The sequence below is a fragment of the Anabrus simplex genome, chromosome 5 (genome assembly GCF_040414725.1).
Source record: "Anabrus simplex isolate iqAnaSimp1 chromosome 5, ASM4041472v1, whole genome shotgun sequence".
Lineage (NCBI taxonomy): Eukaryota > Metazoa > Arthropoda > Insecta > Orthoptera > Tettigoniidae > Anabrus > Anabrus simplex.
This window is the reverse complement of record NC_090269.1, coordinates 198,401,381-198,423,663: the sequence shown is the minus strand read 5'-3', so window position 1 is coordinate 198,423,663 and position 22,283 is coordinate 198,401,381. Positions and strand designations below refer to the sequence as shown.

Genomic DNA, 22,283 nt, shown 5'->3' with positions numbered 1-22,283 from the left:
TGAGGTGGCCCGTATGGAAATAACTGTAATACATTACAGGAAAAAAAACAAGGTTGCTAAAATGCAGGCACCTCAAACCAAGATGAAGGGGAGCTCGAGAGGGTAACTCACTCTCTATCCCCGATTTACAATTAAAAATATTGTGAAGTTTTTACATTAGCCGAAAGAAAAGTTACATTTTAGAAAAGTATGGTTACATAATTAAAGAGTCAGACTTTCCTCTCGAATTAAACTGCGGAGGTAGCAAGAAAGAATGCTTTTATGTGGCCATTACCTTATAGATGTTCTACTGACCGAAGAAAGAGGCGGCCCCGCCTCCTGGCTAAACACACCCACTCAGAAAGACGATCAATTGGCCAGGAAATGTGAAAAGCCGCAGTTTATAAACCCTCAGTGAAGGTTCGAGAGCATTCAAGAATCATAAGGACACACACTCTTAAATTTTATTGGCGTATTCAAAGTGAACAAGAAATGCGGGATTGGTTGAAATTAATTACAAAAATTCTTGATTGGCTAGATTCAAAACAGGCCGAAAGAAAGGAAGTATTACCAACCCAAAAATAAATGAACATAGATCAGTTATGGAAAACCTAGGAATACAAAACTTCTTTAAGATATAAGTTCTTCAACCTTGCACCAGAGTGCATGATCATAGTTTTTAGTAGTCATCTGTGGAAAAATGTCCAAACATCTTGATGTATAGCAGAACAAAACAAGGAGAAATTCACTCAGAATGGGAAACTTCACAACAGCAAAATTACTTAGTATTTTGGTAGTGACATCTCCTGATTAAAGTCCCAACTTGTCGTGTTACCAGTTTCACTATTTGATCGATAGAGGAGTTTATTTAAGGCGCTGATTTTGAATGCACGGAGTAGATGATGTACCTCCCAGTACAATAATAATAATAATAATAATAATAATAATAATAATAATAATAATAATAATAATAATAATAATAATAACAATAACAATAATAATAACAACAACAACAATTGTTACGGGGTAACCTGTGGATCAGCAGAGGTGAAAGAAGGTGCCGAGATGAATGGGTCTAACTACAAAGTCAAAGTTAATTTAAAATTTTAACAAAGGTTATATTTTTTTTCTCTTAAAAAAAAAAACAACAACAATGTAACAGGTACCAGTAGCAATAAACAAGTCCAGGAAAGACAAGATTGGTGGTATGAACAGAACTTGGGCTTCAAGCCCTCACTTTACACTTCCTGAGCTACACCCTTAACTTTACAAAGATCACAGCCTTACTTAAGGGCAGAAATCCCCTAATACCTGGAGCACTGGCCCCCAACTCAAATTATTAAGCCTTCAAAAGGCATTCAGTAATCTTACTTTGAAAAAGAGCTAACAGGCTCTCAGTTTTCAAGCCTATTCAAGGCAACACCCAAAATATCTTGCATCTTTTGGCCTTCCATGGCCCAGCTTACAAAATTGAAACAGGGGTATCTTGTACCGAACCTATAGGGCCTTCATGTACAAGAAATAACAGTTAAATAAATGGCAAGAACGCAAAATGAAAGGAGTCGAATACTTGCACTCCTAGATGTGAATTTTAAAACCTAAAGGGCACTAGGCCAATGAAACGGGCTATTCCCAAACTATGGAGGTGACTGGTATAATTAAGAAATTTAACACGTAACGGAAAGGGAGAAAATCAGTTACAAAACGTAGTCGCCTCAAACCAAAATGAAGGGGCGCTCGAGAGGGTGCATCGCTCTCTATCCCCGATTTACAGTTAAAGATTTTATTAATGTTTTACATAAGCCAGCAGAGAATTACATTTGTAGAGAAGTAGGTTACATATTTAAGGTTTCGGACCTTTCCCTCAGGTTAAACCGCGGAGCTAGCAAGAAATAAGATGTTAACTGGCCATTACCTTGCTGAAGACCTGCTGCCTGAAGAAAGAGGCACCTCCCGCCTCCTGCTTGACACACACACCAAGTTAGATGTTGGTCAAATGGCCAAGAGCCATGAAAACCCGCAGTTAATAAACCCTCAGGGAAGGTTTGAGACCTTTCATGAATAATCAAGACACACCCACAGAATTTTATTGGTTAAATTCAAGTTACGCACCAAATCGAAGAAGCCCATGATAGCAGAAAATTAATTACAGAAATTAGGGATTGGCTGAATTCAAAACCGGCGGGAAGAAAAGATCAATATTACCAACCCAAAAATGAACGAAATTTAGTAAAGAAAAACTTATAAATACAAAATTTCTTCAAAAAAGTTCCATTACTTCGCACCAGGGTGCATAATCATATTTTTTTTAGTAGAGAATGTCCAAACTTCTTGATGAACGGAAAACAAAACAAGCTGAAATTCACACAGTACTGGCAACTTCATAATCACAAAATTACGGTAGTGACATCTTCTGAGGAAAAGTTTAAGTAGGTCTAGTTCCAAGTTCAGCGTTTCTCCTGTAGAGGAGTTCTATTGGTGCAAGATTTAAATGTATGGCGTAGAGGTGTACCTCCTGGTACAACAATAATAATAATAATAATAATAATAATAATAATAATAATAATAATAATAATAATAATAATAATAATAATAATAACAACAACAACAACAACAACAACAACAATCGATATTTCCATTATTTACTGATGGGTTAGAGAATTGTTTCCAAGTTATACTAGTCCATTACACTTGCATCAGTATAAGCAGGCTCGTATGGGAAAGGTTGATAACACACTCCTCGACAACAAGGTTGTAAGGGGTTGAGAAATAGATCGTCCCTGAAAAGGCAAAGTATCGTAAGCGGCAAAATGTGAATTTTACAGGAGATGATAAATATGATTAGCAAGTTGAATACTAACAGATTAGGCAGTTTCTGTTTTTATTCTATTCCAGACATGAATTTTTCACCTTATTGTCATATATTAGATTAGCTGATGTACCCGTGCTTTGCTACGGGATTCTCAGAAAAACTAATTTTGTGGTTTTCCTAACTGAAGCCAACTTAGGCCATTACAAAATCTTCAGCAGGAAAGTAGCAATTAAAAACAATTTTATCATATAAAATACTGGATGAAATGAAAAACCGCACATTTTCTCACTTTTAACGAACAGTACTACGGTGCCGATCTATGAGTCCGAAGTTTCAGAGCTGGCATGACCAGGCCACAGACAGCCATGAACACTCCTCTGCCATTATTCCGTTAAATATGCACACTGTTCACTCCAAACAGTGCCTCAGAGTAGGGATAGAATAGCTCGAATGTTATGATGAACCAGTTTGTTACGTGCCAGTAGTATCAGAAAATTTATGAACTAGAGGAACGCCATGCTAAAGAAGAAAGTTATCTGAGTCCCCAGCTACTTCCCGCCAATATTCAGACAGGCTGTTATACTCTGTGCGACTGGGTGAGTTGGCCGTGCGGTTAGGGGTGCGCGGTTGCGAGCTTGCATCCGGGAGGTCGTGGGTTCGAACCCCACTGTCGACAGCCCTGAAGATGGTTTTCCGTGTTCTCTCATTTTCACGCCAGGCAAACGCTGGAGCTGTGCCGTTATTTGGGCCAGGGCCGCTTCCTTCCCACTCCTAGCGCTTTCCTATCCCATCATCACCATGAGTCCCGTGTGTGTCGGTGCAACGTAAAGCAAATAAATAAAAAAAGAAATCGCTATACAGCAGTAATCCGATCTATCGGATATGAGTGGCAACAGAGACACAAAGCACATCACAACAAACAATGGTCAATGTAATGTTATTGTTGATCAATGTTGTGAGCTTTCTGTATTGTAGGCCTTCACATTTAGTTTTCTTTCGACTCTGTAATATTCGAGAATCTTACTAGATTAAATGTAAGTAGACTGTAGTTCCTTATTCCCCGAGTCTACATAGTGATTTTCATTAAACCCATTTTTTCGTGACTCGGCACTGATATGGACTTAGCAACAAAAATCCAAATTCATGAATATCTGTTATCATAGCCGGTACAGTAAAAATTTATAAGACATAAATAATCGGAAATGTAATACTATATAACCTTAGTTATGTAGTATTTGTCGATAGGACTATTAATAATACCAATATAAATGGTCCGTATGCCTTTGCTGGCGAGATGTAGTGTTTATAGTGCACTATGTCTTCTGGTATGAGCTATATCAAATTTGTTACTTTCATTGACCTGTCTCAGTCTCATCCTTGGCTTTGACAATGTGAAAGTGACTGAGGTATGAGTGATGCTAGTAATACCATTCCTTATGCAGCCAGTCCCTGTTATGAATGGTGTGAAAATATCGCTCATAGGGTTGGTTGGTGCATGCATTTCAGTGGGCTTGGCAGACTGATATGTAATAGCAACGGCTGGCTCAGTGAGGAAAGCAACGGGAAACTACCTCACTCCTCATTTCCCTAGTACGCCTCTTCAGTGACGCCTAGGCTATTTATGACAGCTGTTGGCGGAGCTGCAGAGGATCAAACCAGCCTTTGGGCTGAATACCCAACATACATACAAATGGTCCGTTATTGGACATTATAAATTTTCCAGCTAACTCATTCTTGGTTGCCAGCGTTTCGCCCTCGTGTGCTAGGGTGGGCTCATCAGTTGGTACCTAGCACACCTACCAATACGCTGCCCAGTGCATACCGTGGAGGCCACTGCGTAGGCTAACTGGAGCCACCGGCAGTGCCAATGCACTAAGAGACTTTGTCTCATCACTAAAAATTGATGCCTGCTTGGCCATCAGATGATATAGATGTTGATTCCCATAGGGAATCTGAAACATTTGTCCTGAATGAGTAAATTTATAATACCAATATAAATGGTCCGTTATTGGACATTATAAATTTTCCAGCTAACTCATACTTGGTTGCCAGCGTTTCGCCCTCGTGTGCTAGGTACCAACTGATGAGCGTCAGATAAGGAGAATCAACTAATAACACCTATCATTCAGTGAAATATTGAAGGAGTTTCGTCGAAATAATAATTATGAGAGTGTAATTTAATAATAAGTCTGGAATAGACATGCTTTAATTAAAATTTTTATAATAAATATATTTTCAATGCATAGTTCAGTGGAACTAACCATAGATACTAATAATAGTGTAAATGAAACTTATCCATGAATAGGACGACTTTGTTATAATTTTTCTGATAGACTTTTGTGAAGTCAATGACGCCATAATTAATTAATTTATTTAGAGAGTGAGAGTGTAGATGTTATCATCAAAGCACATGATAATCTAGGATAGCCTAGGATGGCATAGGATCGTTTAAGAGCCATGAAAGCTCATTGACATTTAATTTTCTTAAAACTTGTAAATAATTTCACCATTATTAAGAGGTGATCCTCACGGCATAAATTTATTTTCTTTATTTAAGCCAGATGTAGGCTAATAACAATTTGTTATACTTTTCAGTTAAAATTCAGCTTCGAAAGTGTTGGAGAACGATGGTGTTATATCTCAGGCAACTTGCAGAGAAGAATTTTGAGTAACAGCCATCAAGATTTGATTGTTAAATGTTGTGAATTTTGTGTTTCAGTGCTAGTTTATAAATAAATGTCAAACCTGTTGTTTTAAATGTTATTTTTATGATTGTCGTCAGTTCTTGTATCTTTCCTGCCTTTTAAAGCAAGCAAAGCCAGACAGCGAACTATCCACGCCTGGGACTTTCGCTCTCCAGCTGAGCCTACCGGGAATAAAGGGGGCAATATTGTGATCTTTCCTACTTTTAAAGACACCACTCAAACTTATTTGTCTACTAATGTTATTCCACAGCATCTCTCTGCTGACAGCTCAGAACATACCACTTAGTCGAACAGCTCGTCTTCTTTTTCCCCAAGTCTTCCCAGCCCAAACTTAGCAACATTTTTGGAACACTACTCTTTTGTCGGAAATCACCCAGAACAAATCGAGCTGGTTTTCTTTGGATTTCTCCAGTTCTTGAATCTAGTAATCCTGGTAAGGGTCCCATACACTGGAACCATACTCTAGTTGGGGTCTTACGAGAGACTTATAGGCCCTCTCCTTTACATCCTTACTACAAACCCTAAAACACCCTCATAACCATGTGCAGAGATCTCTACCCTTTATTTACAATCCCATTTACCGGGCGAGTTGGCAGTGCGGTTGGAGGCGCGCGGCTGTGAACTTGGCATCCGGGAGATAATAGGTTCGCACTAGGCAAATGCTGGGGCTGTACCTTAATTAAGGCCACGACCACTTCCAACTCCTAGGCCTTTCCTATCCCATCATTGCCATAAGACCTATCTGTGTCGGTGCGATGTAAAGCAAAAAAAAAAAAAAAATAATAAATCCCAATGAAGATCTTTCCTTATATTATCACCAAGGTACTTACAGTGATCCCCATAAGGAACTTTCACCCCATCAACACAGTAATTAAAACTCAGATGATTTTTCCTATTAGTGAAACTTATAACTTAACTTTTAACCCCGTTTATCATCATACCATTGCCTGCTGTCCATCTCACAACATTATCGAGGTCATTTTGCAGTTGCTCACAATCTTGTAACCTACTTATTACTCTATACAGAATAACATCATCCACAAAAAGCCTTACCTCCGATTCCATTCCTTTACTCATATATATATAAGAAAACAAAGGTCCAATAATACTGCCTTGAGGAATTCTCCTCTTAATTATTACAGGGACAGAAAGCTTCGCCTATTCTAATTCTCTGAGATCTATTTTCTAGAAATATAGCAACCCATTCAGTCACTCTCTTGTCTAGTCCAATTGCACTCATTTTTGACAGTAGTCTCCCATGATCCACCCGATCAAAAGCTTAAGATAGGTCAATCGCGATACAGTCCAGTTGACCTCCTGAATCCAGGATATCTGCTATATCTTGCTGGAACCCTACAAGTTGAGCTTCAGTGGAATAACCTTTCCTAAACCTGAATTGCCTTCTATCGAACCAGTTATTAATTTCGCAAACACATGTCTTACATAATCAGAAAGAATGCGTTCCCAAAGCTTACATGAAATGCATGTCAAACTTACTGGCCTGTAATTTTCAGTTTTATGTCTATCACCCTTTCCTTCATACACAGGGACTACTAGATTCATTTGACGCTTCATTTGATACTTTGCCAGCATGTGCAACAGAGTCTGATTGACATAACACTGTAACCTCAATTTTGACAAAAATGTTGCTTACAATACTTTGCCATTCCAGGGTCGATGTCTAAAAAAGTCTAGATTTATAAGAAGAAAGCCCATCTATGAATATGAGATTGTGCAATTTTTATTATTATTATTATTTTTTTTTTGCTAGTTGCTTTACGTCGCACCGACACAGATAGGTCTTATGGCGACGATGGGACAAGGAAGGGATAGGAGTGGGAAGGAAGCGGCCGTGGCCTTAATTAAGGTACAGCCCCAGCATTTGCCTGGTGTGAAAATGGGAAACCACGGAAAACCATTTTCAGGGCTGCCGATAGTGGGGCTCGAACCTACTATCTCCCGAATACTGGATACTGGCCGCACTTAAGCGAATGCAGCTATCGAGCTCGGTGTGCAAATTTTGGAGATTTCCTTGCTCTTTTGTACATTTGTGTTTGTCCCCATCCCTCCTTTGCATTGCTGCTCCTTTTTATACTAAGATGCCATTTGTTATGTTTCTACCTTCATTCTCAGCTGCTCATACATGCTGTCGATCTCTTTCCTATATTCCTGTAGATCATAGGGGATACAACACTAAACGGGACAAATGCTGATGGAAAAGAAGACAGAAGTATATATGTAAGCTGAATAGCCCATAAAGCTTGGCTTTGCCCCGGAAAATAACCTACGGTAACTGATTCTGTAACAAATGTGGCAAATAAAACTTTCAGCCGTCTTTATATTCTCCATGAATACAGGGATGAACAGTTATCCTCTTTGTCAAGCAGTAAATTATGATAGTAATTCCAGATTATAATAAATGGCAGAGGAATAACTGGATCAAACAGGAAGCATATTTTCACATTCTATATTCTTGCTTCTTGAAATTAATCAAGTAATTTTTTTCCTAGTCTCAAAGTACCAATTTCATTCGTGACACCTTCATGGTACAATTTTGAAAACAATGGGGAGAACTATAATTCTTGCTCCTCATATGTTCATTATACAATATAAAAACATCATAAAACAACTGGAAATATGTATATGGAAGGCATGTACAATGCAAATACCAAAATTATTTTAATGTATCACTATATGAATATCCTACGAATACCATGGACAAGTAAGGTAACAAATGATGAAGTTTTGAATACAGCGGAAGAGAAACGCTCGTTGTTACCAACTACTGACTATCAACGCAACAGCTGGGTTGGTCATCTATTGCGTCGTTCATCCTGATGAATCTTACTGATCGAAGGAAAAGTGTAAGGGAGACCAAAAAGAGGTCGACCAAGAACAGAATTTCTAGATGATATAAAAAGAAGGTGCCCCGACCAGTTAAACACCTGGCTCAAGAGCGGAAGTCATTGGGAGAAGATCATGCTGCCCACCAGCCTTCGGGTTGAGGAGACAAAGGAGATATGAATAAAGGTCTTGCCATTCTAGACCCATGAAAAGGAACCACTTTTGGAGTAAAATGGATTCATACTTTCTCTAAGACATAGATCACTTAAAAAAAAAAAAAAAAAACTCAACTCTCTCTCTCTTGTTAGTGTGAGATGTTTATCAACCTGTGTGGTGTACATATATTTTTAATTACTGGGACAAAGATTGGAAAGAAAAAACCATGAACACTATGTTAGTTGCCATCCTTGTTTCTGTCACCAGATGATTACTAAAATTTCTAGGACAGCCAACAGTAAAATTTCAACTTCATCCTTCAAACTATCTTTGTATTATTTGTTAGCCAGTAAAATTCCAGACTACAATTTCTTAATCACTAATTACTAAGACCCCTGTGTTAAAGTGTACTAGAGGTGTCCTTCCAATCATGAGGATATTTTGATCCACCATGAGTTTTACCAACCTCCCTCCCATACACATGATTCATCTCATTATGAGCTCCTGAATAGTACAATCTAAAATACTGACAGTATCACAGCTTTTATTTCACCACACAGCAATAAAATCTTCCAAGAAAGACTGTAGAGACTTTTCTATCAATAACGCAAATTAGTATCTCCAGAACAAGAAATGCCATGCCTTCTAATCTGCACTCAAATTCAAACCACTGTTCACTTTGTTGACCATACAAGTACAAGGAAACATTGCAGTTGCTTCCCTAATATTATGCGCACAAAATTTCACATGGTTCTACAGTAAAAGTTATTACTGCCTGTAACTCTTGGTGCTCTGAAAGACTACTATACTATGTTATTTCTTACTTCAGAGCAGACTTCAGGCTGACCACGAGATAGTTCCTCCTGAATTGAACTTCCCATGTTGAAGACTGTCAGCTCAACCAAATGGATTTTTGAAGATGGAAAAATCTATATATTGCACATATTAACATGGAAGAGAACCTTGGTGCACAAACTTCTATTTCTTGATTGCAATGGTGCAAACTGGAAGGATCTGTCTCATAGGTAGCATCAAATGAGAACATTTGCATTTAGCTGCTGAGAGCAAACAATATTATCACCTGAATTAAGAGAGCCACTGACCAAGGGTAGAGGAATTCTCCTGTGTAGAACAAATGCTCTATAAATTAATTTGGAAGTTACTACCTTGCAAATGTGGCAGGGGACTATTAAAGGCTGTGAGTTAATCATGACAAAAATCCTGAACTACAAGTAAAGGGTAAACGATAAAGTTAAGGAAACAACACCCTAATATGGTGTGGTCATGGAAACAACAACAACAACATGAGGAATAGAGTTGGATTCTTCAAGAAGGTAAGCAATCTGGAAGAGATCAACATCCAGATTGTCAAAGACAACTGGCTGTTCATCAGAAGTTATCTGGAAGAGATCACTAACATCCAGATTGTCAAAGACAACTGGCTGTTCATCATAGGGAGGGAGTTTTTTAAATGTTTTATCATCAATATTGCTTCTATATTGCTTCTGTACAAGTTTGAAGTTTCTTACACTATACAATATAATCACTAAGTAAAGGGGAAGCAGATTACCAGAATCCTATACATAAAATAAAACTTGAAAGAAGAGCAGTGCATTATTCCAAACAGAGCAGCCATTCATTCATACCTTCCAGAGCTCAGCTAATTCTTGAGCATTGAGATCCCCAGAATCAACCACCAGGCTCATAATAAGGAACTTTTCTCGAGATAAACCTGACACTTGATAGCCAGGCTGGAGTAGCACATTAATGGTCACTAAATCAGAAGGATGCAGCACGCCTGTACTAGGACGAACTCGAAACTTCTCTGGAGATGTTGTCTTTATCTGTAAAGAGAGTTGAAGTTATCAAACCCAACGTTAAAGTATATTTGTAATCATCAACTAGACAATTAAAAGAAAAAGAACAGAAAAATCTGTGCCAGAGGTTGCTGGTTAGAAGATATTTTCATGCCGTGCAGGACATTTTCAAAATGGAAAAGAAGGAATATAAAGCACAGGGTAAAATATACACACACTTCATGACAGAGAAAGTTAAGCACCCCAGAAGGAGTAGTTGAAAGTGGATGAAACTACGTATGCTGAAAGACCAAGTGCCTTTACTGAACTGATTACAATACGGGATGAAAGAGACGAGGGTGTTGGCAGTTACAGGTGGAATGTTGGCGCCAAGTTGGTAGGGTGTTACACCCCTCTGGCCGCAATGCACGCCCTTATGTGGTTCGGAATGGTGTTAAACAGCCTTTGGATCCTCTGCTAAGGCAAGTTCGTCCACAGTTGTTGCAGCTGTCCCTCCAGATCCTGCAGGTTGGTACTCCCAATGTCATCCCACACGTGCTTGCTGGCCACAGCTAACCTTTTCATTTCTACGTAACTACTACATTCTACATCTACTCTAATCTACAGTACATATTTACATGAACTGTAAGTTAATAAAAATAATTTGAAAATTAAAAAAATGAAGTATGGGCAATCTTTTCCCCCTGTTAGACATCTACATAAGAGTAATGCCATAGTTAAGAAGCTAAATAAGTAAGTTTGCATTTGAGTCGTCTATTTGCAAAACTGGCCATCTCCAAAAAAATTGAAATCCACTTTTTGTTCTGAATGTGTTCTCTGTTCACTTTTACAATAGATAGCAAACTATTAGCTGCAAGCTCGGCCTCCAACCAGCTTATTTACTTAAACATTGGAGTTGCAAACACGGCCATCCGCGCATGGTTATGAGTTGCAATACCGGCCATCTCCTCTAACGCTAGAGGGCAGAGGAATCGCAGCAATTGTGTGGGAAAGGACAGCTTATTCATGGTGACTATTGTAGGTGTTATAGTTCTGTTGTAAGGAAAGTTGTGGTTTTTATCATAGAACTGTGTAGCTATTATAATTATATTGGGAAAAATGGACACTGTTGATGAAGTGACACCTTAAAGGGCCAGAAAAAGGTGATGAAATAGCATCAGTGCTTTATCATAAGCTAAATACTACTGATATGTCCAGTGTTTCATTTTATAAGCTGTTTTGATGATCGATGTGGAAGGCAGAACAAAAATTCTGTTATGGTATCAATGCTCTCCTTTTGGTTTGTCACAAAGGCACCTAAAAGCATTAAGGAAATTGATTTAATTTTCCCTGTGACAGGCCATTCATTTTTACCACCCGATAAGAGTTTTTGGGCTCACTGAAAAACAAAGAAAATAGAAACTTTAATACAACCTGAGGAATTTAATAATGTTCTTTCTCAGTATGGCAAATTATTGCATCTAGGAAAAGATGACAATGTTCCCGACTTTGACTGGAAAACAGAATATAAGTTACTTCTATTTTCAAGCCTACAGGGAAATGGCACTTCAAATTTTCTGCTGCGAAAAGGGTCATTTTGACCAAATCAAAAGGAGGCAATTCAGTGTTAAATCAAGGTGAGCCCAACTACAGAATAGACGGAACAAAATTAGGTGTTTGTAAGAAAGGCAAACATGTTTTGATGATGAATCCAAAAGTTATACATACTGGTAAAATAGTAAAGAATTTAAAGGCAAAAGATGTTGAATCTCTATTGACTAAACATTTTGGGACTCAGTGGAGAAATGTTGAAGTGCTTAAGTTTTACAAAGAACTCACTGATAACAATAACCTTACACAAAACAACCCAGAAAATGAGGGAAATGTATGTGAGTGCAGTGTAGACAATGACATTAATGTTTAATTTAATGTTTTTTAATGTTTAATTTTTGAAAATTTAATTCTGGTTCATTTTCTGTAAATACATTGGCTTTTTATACTGCATTGATTTTTTAAGTTATCTTTTAAATAAAGCTTTTTTTTGTACATTTTCATTCCTTCAGTTTCTTTAGTTTGGTGCAAACCCAGTCATCTCCAAATTAGAACTTTAAATATTTCAAATAATTATACGATTAAAACAATGCTATTTATAAGTGATATAGCAAATACAAATAATTCTAAATCTCTTTATTTAGATTTTATACATTTTTTTGGTCTCCTAAAAAATTTAACCATTTGGAGATAGCCGGTTTTGCAAATAGACGACTCATTTTACCATTTTCTAGCACATCAACATATGAATATTCTGTAACACACAATAACTTTGTCATTTCCTACTACCGTAAAGTGGGGTAACTTCGGCCATACAGGGTAACTTTGGCCACTGACGAATAGCAACACTTATTTTCTCCTGCCTCCTATACTGAAAAAGATGAACCACTTGCAACAACTAAAATGCACGTACAATAGAATGCTCTATCAACACTTGGTAGTCCAAAGAACATTTGCGGGCTCATTTTTGAGTCAATTTATTTTGCAGCCCCGACTACTGTCTTGTTTGGTAACAGCAGAAAACAAACTGTTCAATAGCCCCAGCATTCGATTCTCCATTCCAGTGGTTTATGGGATCAAAATGCAAGTACGTCTGGTAACTGATCAACCCAATTTGATGCATTTTATTCAAATAGGTTTTTCAGGGAATAGTTTTGTGATAAAATTTGTCCTCTTCCAGGGTAACTTCAGCCATGCCAAGAACATACAGGAAAACATTACATGGCCACAGGTATTTTAATTACAATTCTGTTTATTTCAAGAATGCTTTAGAAGAGATTAATAAAGCCACAATAACAATAAACGGGGAAGTTTAACCCGACAGGGAGGGGAAAGACGGTTCCCATTTTCAATGATAAATAGACTGATATCAGTTGACATGGACGATGCACATTCAAGAACTTGATTGACAGCCCAGATATTTTCTAATTTAGAAGACAGTGTATTATGAGAACAGTCTACAAGATTGCTTCTTTTCCATTTTCCTTTTCTCTCCATACAATTGGGCTTTATGATTTTCATACTTTTTATTTATAATCTTTTGTACCATTACAAATATTTATGCAATGTAACATGTAATTTGTAATATCATAAAATGCTTGTACTCTTAGGCTAAATAAAATAGTTTCTTCTTTATGGAAAATGTGAATTTGATCACTATACTTCTGTTTCACCACAAATCGTCAGCCTACGATACAGTTAATCACCATATACTGCTTCGTAAAATGCACAGTATAACTAAGGACTATAAACTCACCCAAATGATTGAGTGCTTTCTACAGAAGTTTTTTTTGTTGAATTCCAAGGCCAGAGGAGTAGATGGAGGAACTTGAAGAATGGCCTTCCACAAGGGAGTGTGCTGGCACCTATACTTTTCAACATCTACACCAATGATCAGCCTCGCCCACAAAGGGACAAAGAGCTTTATTTATGCAGACGATGTCGCTCTGGCAGCTCAAGAGGAAACGTTTGAACTAGTTGAAGAGAAGCTCTCCCATGCTCTACAAATTCTAAGTGGTTATTACCAGGAGAACCAACTAAAACAAAACCCATCAAAAACACAAGTCTGTGCCTTCCACCCAAAAAATCGACAGACAGCGAAAAAATTGCAAGCAATTTGGGAAGGTAAAATATTAGAAAACTGCTTCACTCCCAAATATCTAGGAGTAACTCTTGACCGAGCACTAACCTATAGAACACACTGTCTGAATACCAAAAGGATGGTATTTTCAAGGAACAACATTATCCGGAAGTTATTGGGTTCAACCTGGGGGACGCATCCTCTCCCTTTAAGAACATCAGAAATAGCCCTCTGTTATTCCGCAGCAGAATAGGCCTGCCCTGTCTGGTGTAGATCTAGTCATGCTAATCAAGTGGATGTCGCCTTAAATGAAACCTGCAGACTCATTACAGGATGTTTAAGATCTACACCACTTGATAAAGTTTATTGTCTAGCAGGTATCCCACCTCCAGATATATGTCGTTATTGTGCATCCAGACTGGAGAAATCTAAAGCACTGAACCTGACGACCCATACTTTATATGGGTACCATCCAGCAACCCAACGGCTCAAATCAAGGAAAAGCTTTCTCCATACAACTGAAAGCCTCACTGAATCACCATCGAACTTCAGAGTGAATTCATGGCGTTCCAGATCCAGCCACCTTGCAGGATGGATGACGCCTTCCGAAAGACTTCCTCCAAGCCACGAGGAAAGCTGGTCAACATGGAAGACGCTCAACAGGTTGCGTTCAGGAGTTGGAAGAACAAAGACCAACATGAGAAAGTGGGGTTTTGTCTGTGACTCCACTCTATGTGAATGTGGTGAAGAACAGACAATGAGCCATCTCCTTGTTTGTAACTTGTGTCCAAATACTTGCTCTCTCCAGAATGTGATGGACGCTACCAAGGAAGCATGTAAATTAGCCGCTTACTGGTCACACCACATTTAATTAATTTTGTATTTATGGAGAGCTTAAATCACATCGTTACCTGCCAAAGTGATTAATGATAATAGTACCAGATTTATTATTGTCCTGTTATTATTATTATTGTAAGTATAATGTATGTTTCTGACACGATTAAATAAAACCACAAATCGTTTTAATTTGTTTGTGATTGTTGATACTGGGTGTTCTGCAGGTTTTTAAAAAACATTCACAGTGGCCAAAGTAACACTACATCAAAGAAAAATTTGTTTCAGTTATTTTTATGGCGGCCGAAGTTACCCCAAAATATGGGGTAACTCCGGCCATTCTTTCGATAATCATAATTCATTACTGAATAACAATTAGAATTATGTTCATATTTAGAAATGAAGAACAAACATGGCAGAACTTATATTTTTCAGAAAATTAGAGGGATTATTTCACATTTTAATTTTAAAAATATACGAGAAAGTGGCACAAATTTTCATGTGTTGAGATTTCCAACTTACTAATAAACTACCACTGATAAGCACTGAGAAAAAAAATGTGTAGTCTATTACAAGAGCACTATCATGATACCTTGTAAGAAATAATTTGCTCATCATTGTTAGTCAGTGTAATACTTCCGGTCACTTCTGAACCATCACTAGTGAAGTTTATTGCATCTGGAGGGGAGATGTCAAGAGAAATATCTGAAACACAGAATAAAATTAATACTTATTTGACAAAATACTGACACAGCCAAAATGAAAATCACCCAAGCACATTCCCATTTCTCATATTATTATGCAGTATACAAAGAGCACTTTATTAATATGCTTGAACATGCCAGGAAGGTAGTCTTATTAAACAAAGGTAACAAACATCAGTCCATCAACATTACTTGAGAGAATTTATCAAATAGTCAATTCATCACAGAATATTTCTCATACATGTTTCGAGCTCATTAAGGGATTTTTCAACACAAGATTTTGTTCATAAGTGTTTACTTGAACATTTGTTAACATTTTTTAAGAATCTATAAATGAATTCCAATAAGAATTTCATGTTAAAACAAGAGAGTGAAGGACATTAATACTGAATGATTGACTCACTGTGCTAACTGTAAAAACTGTACAAATGTGAAGTTACAGAGTTTATTTAAAATATTATAACACTCAATGAGTAACATACTTTTAGAACATTCATTTAAATATATATTCAATGAAATGCAATCTCCAAGAACCTACTACACTGTAGTAGCAGGCGGAGGGGAAATACTCCAACATGGTGCATCCAAGGTGGTGGATATGGGGTTCATCACCGGCTTGCTGGCAGACTTGAGCAAAATAAAACAGCTCTCGCGGACCAAACACACAATCTCTATGGTAAACAACCGTAGTTGTAACTCGGAGCTTGCTCCATATATGGTTGACTACCTTTGAAAGTCAAACATGGAAGGAAATCTTTTAAGGAAAAATCCACTGCCTGGAAATAGCCAGGGGAGACTGCACTCTGATACAGTGGGAAGTCACTTGAAAGATAAGTTAGATGAATCGGAGTATCTGAAAATACCTAAGACTGACAGAAGATCAAAATGTAGGCTCAAGACAGGACAGATAAACCACCTAGCAACACACAATATCAATTCCATCATACTACCATTGAAACTCAAAATTTTGATGGACAAAATGAATCGCAAAGGGATTATAATAACCAGCTCTAGAAATAAGAAGCACTGATCAGGAACCAATGGAATCACAAGGATATAGAATTTACAAGGGAATATCAGGAAAAAGAGTAAGAAAGCAATGTCCATAATTCAGAATAATAATCAAATCCATAATAGAATTTAAAGCACCATCTCCTAGGCTCTGAACACTAACTATAAAAGCTGCAAATAAAATATTCACAATAATAAATGCGCATGCCCCAATTAACAATAAAATTAATAAAGAACATGAAGAAGAGTTGGATGGATTTTGGGAACTTCTAGATCAGAAAAAAAAAAAAAACTCACACAAAAATTTTAATTGAAGACTTTAGTGCGCAGTTAGGATGGGAAATGAAATGTTGTATGGCTTTTAGTGCCGAGATATCCCAGGACGGGTTCGGCTCGCCAGGTGCAGGTCTTTCTATTTGACTCCCGTAGGCGACCTGCGAGTCGTGATGAGGATGAAATGGTGAAGAAGACAACACATACACCCAGCCTCCGTGCCGTAGGAATTAACCAATTAAGGTTAAAATCCGCGACCCGACCGGGAATTGAACCCGGGACCCTCTGAACCGAAGGCCAGTACGCTGACCGTTCAGCCAACGAGTCGGATGTTAGGATGGGAAAGAGAGATAGAGACATATGAAGGTAATCCCAAAAGTAAGGTCTCCTATTTTTTTTATAAATACATAAACCTGTTTATTTCTACAATAGTTTACATCCTTTTACAGCTTGAACATTTAGCTATTTTTCTACATAATCGCCGTTTCGGTCGATGCATGTTTGTAGACAGTGTGACATTTTTTTGTATGTCCACGTCATACCAGCTTGCCACCATACTTTTCAGGAAGTTGTGAACCTCATCTTTCACCTCGTCGTCAGTGCTGAATCGCTTTCCAGCCAAATGTTCTTTCAACTTAGGGAACAAGTGGCAGTCACTGGGTGCCAAGTTGGGATTATAGGGTAGGTAGATGAGTGATGATGATCCACTAAAACGGTTGCAGGAGAGCAACGGTTTGCCAGGCGACATGCGGGCGAGCGTTGTCATGGAGAATTGTTACGCCCTTGCTCAACATTCCTCTTCTCCGATTCTGAATTACCCGTCTGAGTTTTTTCAGCGTCTTACAGTACCTGTCAGCATTAATTGTGGTCCCAGCGGGCATAAAATCGACCAACAATACCCCTTTTCGATCCCGAAACACAGTTGTCATGACTTTACCGGCAGACTGTGTTTGCTTGAATTTCCGCAACTTTGGTGAAGAGGAATGCCGCCACTGGCATGATTGTTGCGTGGTCTCAGGTGTAAAGTGGAAAGCCCAGGTTACGTCACCCATGACAATTGAATCCAAAAAGTTGTCCTGTTCCGCTGCAAAGCGTTGAAATGTGCGGGAAGAATCGACTCGTTGCCGCATGTGGTCATCAGTCAGCACGCATGGCACCCATCTTGCGCACACCTTCCGATATTTCACCTTTTCCGTTAAAATTCTGTGAGCAGCGCTTCGGGAAACCTCAGGAACCAAAGTGAAGAGATCATCCAGGGTGATCCACCAATCTTCACGCATGATTTGCTCAACCTTCACGACTGTCACGATGGAAATTAACGGTCTCCCGCTCCTTTGATCGTCCTGAATTTCAGTCCAACCGGCTGCAAACTCTCTAAACCACTTATGAACATTTTTGAAATCCATGCACGACTTACCATACACTTCCGTCAATTGGCAATGGATTTCAATCGGTTCAGTACCTTTTGCGTTCAAAAACTGAATAACTGCGCGCACTTCCCACTTGGCAGTAACATCCAACGGGAGCTCCATTCTCAACGGCTGCCTTGCAAAGACCGAGTGCCTCAGTGCGGCATACGCATGTTTATATGCGAGCGCGGGAAACACACTTCACAATATTGTGACCAACAGCCACACGAACCGAGTTCTGTATTTATAAAAAAAAAATAGGAGACCGTATTTTTGGGATTACCCTCGTAACAGGGAAGTGGCCAGTACAAATAAGAACAAACAGTAATGGCATAAGACTGGTGGATTTCTGCAGAAACCATGACATGATCTCAAAGCCAACATACTTAAAGAGAAGATCAAATAAGCTCAAAACTGGGAAACATCCAGCCTGAAAAAAAAAAGAGAATGGTAACTGGATCATGTTTGTACGGATAAGAATTACCACAGGGAAATCCACAATATGAAAGTCCTGAGAGGGACAGATACCAGATCGAAACAATCACCATCATCATCATCATCATCATCTGGAGCACTTTCCAACTATAGGCTGGGTCTGCTTGGAACATAAACCTCTTCATCGTTTCCTGTCCATCCACCACTTCTCTTCTCTCACTGTCATCCATTTCCCTCCTCTTGCCTCTATGCTCTTCTTTACATCTTTCAGCTATTTGTCCCTCTGTCTTCCTCTAGGTCTCCTTCCATTCAACTCCATTTCTAACATCTTTCTTGGTATCCTCTCTTCTCCCATTCTCTTACCATATCACTGCAGTCTTGATTTTTCTATCTTTTCCTGTAAGGTTCCTAATTTACCAGTTCCCAAACTCTCTCACTTCTTACTCTGTCCATTCTTGTTAAACCTACTTGACACCTCTTGAAACTTCATTTCCACTGCTTGTATTCTACTTTCATCCATCTCTTTCATCACCCATGTTTCTGATTCATATGTCAAAACAGACACAAAGTAAGTCTTGTAGATAATTCCTTTACATCTTTGTGGTCCATCCCTATTTCATCAATCTTCCTACAAAGAAACCATTTGCACACCTTCCTCTTTCATTGATTTCCATCCTGTTTCCTCCATTTTCTTCAAATACACTTCCCAGGTATTTAAAGCTTTCTGCTCTTTTCAACCGCTCCCCTCCTCATGTCATGCCATTATATGCTCGGTTCTTGTTTTATGTCATTACCAGCAACTTGGGCTGAAGCCTGGAAACTTTAGAATTAAGCAGATTACGATGGAATGGACATATGAGAAGGATAGGACCAATTAGGACCCCAAGAGCATACTATGAAAGGAATGTCGTTGGTAAGAAGCCCACAGGGAGGCCTTGTGATAGTTGGGATAAGCAAATTTTCAAAGACCTTGCCAAACATGATGTAAATTGGCAGCAAAAGGTAGAACATCAGCTGTGGATGGACAGGATGAACTGGAAGAGGCTTGTAAACACCCGCACCCAGCTTTCTGGAGCAGAAAATCGATGAATATGATGATGATGATGATGATGATGACCAGCACTTCACTCTTTTGTGCTGAGAACTCATTCCATAAGATGACAACTTCCTCCCATACATTTAGCTGTTCCTACACTTCACTCGAATCAATACATGATAAAAATGATAAATGATAAATGATGATAATGATGATAAAAATAAAAATTAAATTCATCCCATTGACAAAGGAAAAAACCCACCCCAAAAAGGAGAGAACCTATGACTCTCACAATCTGATAAATAACAAGGGATATGAAGAATGAACTAAGAATATAAAAATAAAAGATGAACTAGAGGAAATATTTCCCCAATTGAAATAAGTAACTGAACAAGTAGCCTCAATAAATCCAAGGGAAAATAACTAATGGTTGAACGATGTGATAAAACAGTGGAAGATAAGACACCAAGCCTGGTTAGGGAACCAGAGTCCAAAAACTGAAGAATCACACTTGGAACTCACAAAACAAAGAAAGATGACCCAAAAAATAAGGAGGGTCAAACGCTAATACCAAAAATATGTACTTCCAATGAAAGAAACGAGTAGCGAGAAAACAAACTCGAGATTACTACAAGATATTTAGCAGACTACTACAAAGATATGATTCTAGAACATTAATGTTAAAAGATAAAAATAATAAGATGGCCCACAGCAATAGGAAAACTACAGAAATTTTAGCAGAAACATTTAACAAATTCTAAATTGTGAAGATCCTTCAAAACTTCTTCAAATTAACGGAAATTCCAATTAAAATACCAGCAGAAAATATAAACCCATCAACAATCCAATTTCTATCTTTTCCTGTAAGGTTCCTAATTTACCAGTTCCCAAGCTCTCTCACTTCTTACTCTGTCCATTCTTGTTAAACCTACTTGACACATCTGAAACTTCATTTCCACTGCTTGTATTCTACAAAGCTCAAAAACTACAAAGCAAGTACAGAAAAACAAACATTTGCAGAACTTTGGAAATATGTAGCAGAACCAGTGAAAATATAATTACACCAATGCATAGAGAAAATCTGGAACAAGAAAACCTACCAGAACATTGGAGTACAGCTAAAATATATATATATATATTTTTTGATAGTTGTTTTACGTCGCACTGACACAGATAGGCCTTATGGTGATGATGGGACAGGAAATGCCTAGGAATGGGAAGGAAGTGGCCATGGCCTTAATTAAAGTACAGCCCCAGCATTCGCCTGGTGTGAAAATGGGAAACCACAGAAAACTATCTTCAGGGCTGCCAACAGTCGGGTTCGAACCCACTATCTCCTGGATGCAAGCTCACAGTTGCACGCTCCAAACCACACGGCCAACTTGCCTGGTCTAAAATATATCCATACACAAAAAGGGAAAAAATTCAAATCCAGACAACTATAGAGGAATTTCCCTTTTGGATTGCACATATAGTCATCAAGAATTCTATACAATTGTTGTAAAGATGAACTTGAACTCAAACTAGAATACCAAGGAGGACTTAGGCCCTGGAGAAGCTGCTTGGAGCAGATAATCACCTTAACAAGAGTAATGGATGTCTACAAAACAAGGCAAAAGCAATTTGTAAAGTTTGTAGACTTCAAAAAAAACTTATGATTGTATCCACAGATCTTCAGTGATCAAGATACTAAGAAATTTCAGACTTCATCCCAAATTAATAAAAAATTATAAAATTAACCCTAACAAACACCAAATGCGAAGTAAAATTCAGAGAATTATCTGAGCCTCTTATGATTAAAACAGGGTTAAGACAGAGAGATAGGTTATTGCCATTATTTTTCTACTGTGCTCTAGAATATATGATGAGGGAATAGTACAAGGGAAATCCTAAGAACATAAAAATTGGAACCAAGAAAGATCAAATAAACTTAAATTGCTTGGGGTTCGCAGGCGATTTAGCAATACTAGCTAATAATATTCAAGAAGCCAGAAGTCAAATAACAAGCTTACAAAATATAGCACAAAATATATGACTCCAGGTATCATTCGTAAAGACTGAGATAATGGCAGTAGATCCACTAATAATAAACCACACAACAGTAAATAACAGGAAAGTAAGAATAGTAGAACAATTTAAATACCTAGGAGAAATTATAGCATACAATTTGGACATGAAACCTACATGGCAAGAAAAGGATAAAAGTTATAAAAGCTCAAAAATTAACCTAGTCTACATATAATAAAAAATGTCTATCATAAGTTATGAATTTCCTTGTGGTCCGTATTGACAATCAATCACTATCAAAGGGTAGGAAGGGTCCACCTATTCAATACCATTAGAATGTATACTGTCTTATAAAACTGGGACTAGTTTCGAACCCATATATATTGGGTCATCTTCAGCTGTGCTCGAATTGGAAGACATAAGCACACATATAACCAATAATAATATAAACACTCTGGTTTGACACAATTTACAGTTTTAATTTAAAACATTGATGAGGTCTGAACAACATATCCAAACTTGAAACTAAATGACACATAAAAACTGCCGAACTATTTCGTCGTTCCTACAGCAGCCAATGTTCTTGAGTTGATCTGGGAGTTGGTATCCTTATTTGTGTAGACGAGCAACTTGATTGATAATTTTTGTTCA

At 38.0% G+C, this 22,283-nt stretch overlaps 1 protein-coding gene across 1 annotated transcript in view; it reads right to left on the bottom strand.

Moving 5' to 3' along the window:
- Positions 1–22,283, bottom strand: part of LOC136873911 (motile sperm domain-containing protein 2) — a 234,990-nt gene that overhangs the window by 38,874 nt on the left and 173,833 nt on the right. The window contains exons 7-8 of the mRNA XM_067147242.2: positions 15,350–15,462; positions 10,143–10,340 (exon numbers count right to left, since the gene is read on the bottom strand). Coding sequence (XP_067003343.2) covers positions 10,143–10,340; positions 15,350–15,462 — 311 coding nt within the window. The remainder of the gene's footprint in view (positions 1–10,142; positions 10,341–15,349; positions 15,463–22,283) is intronic.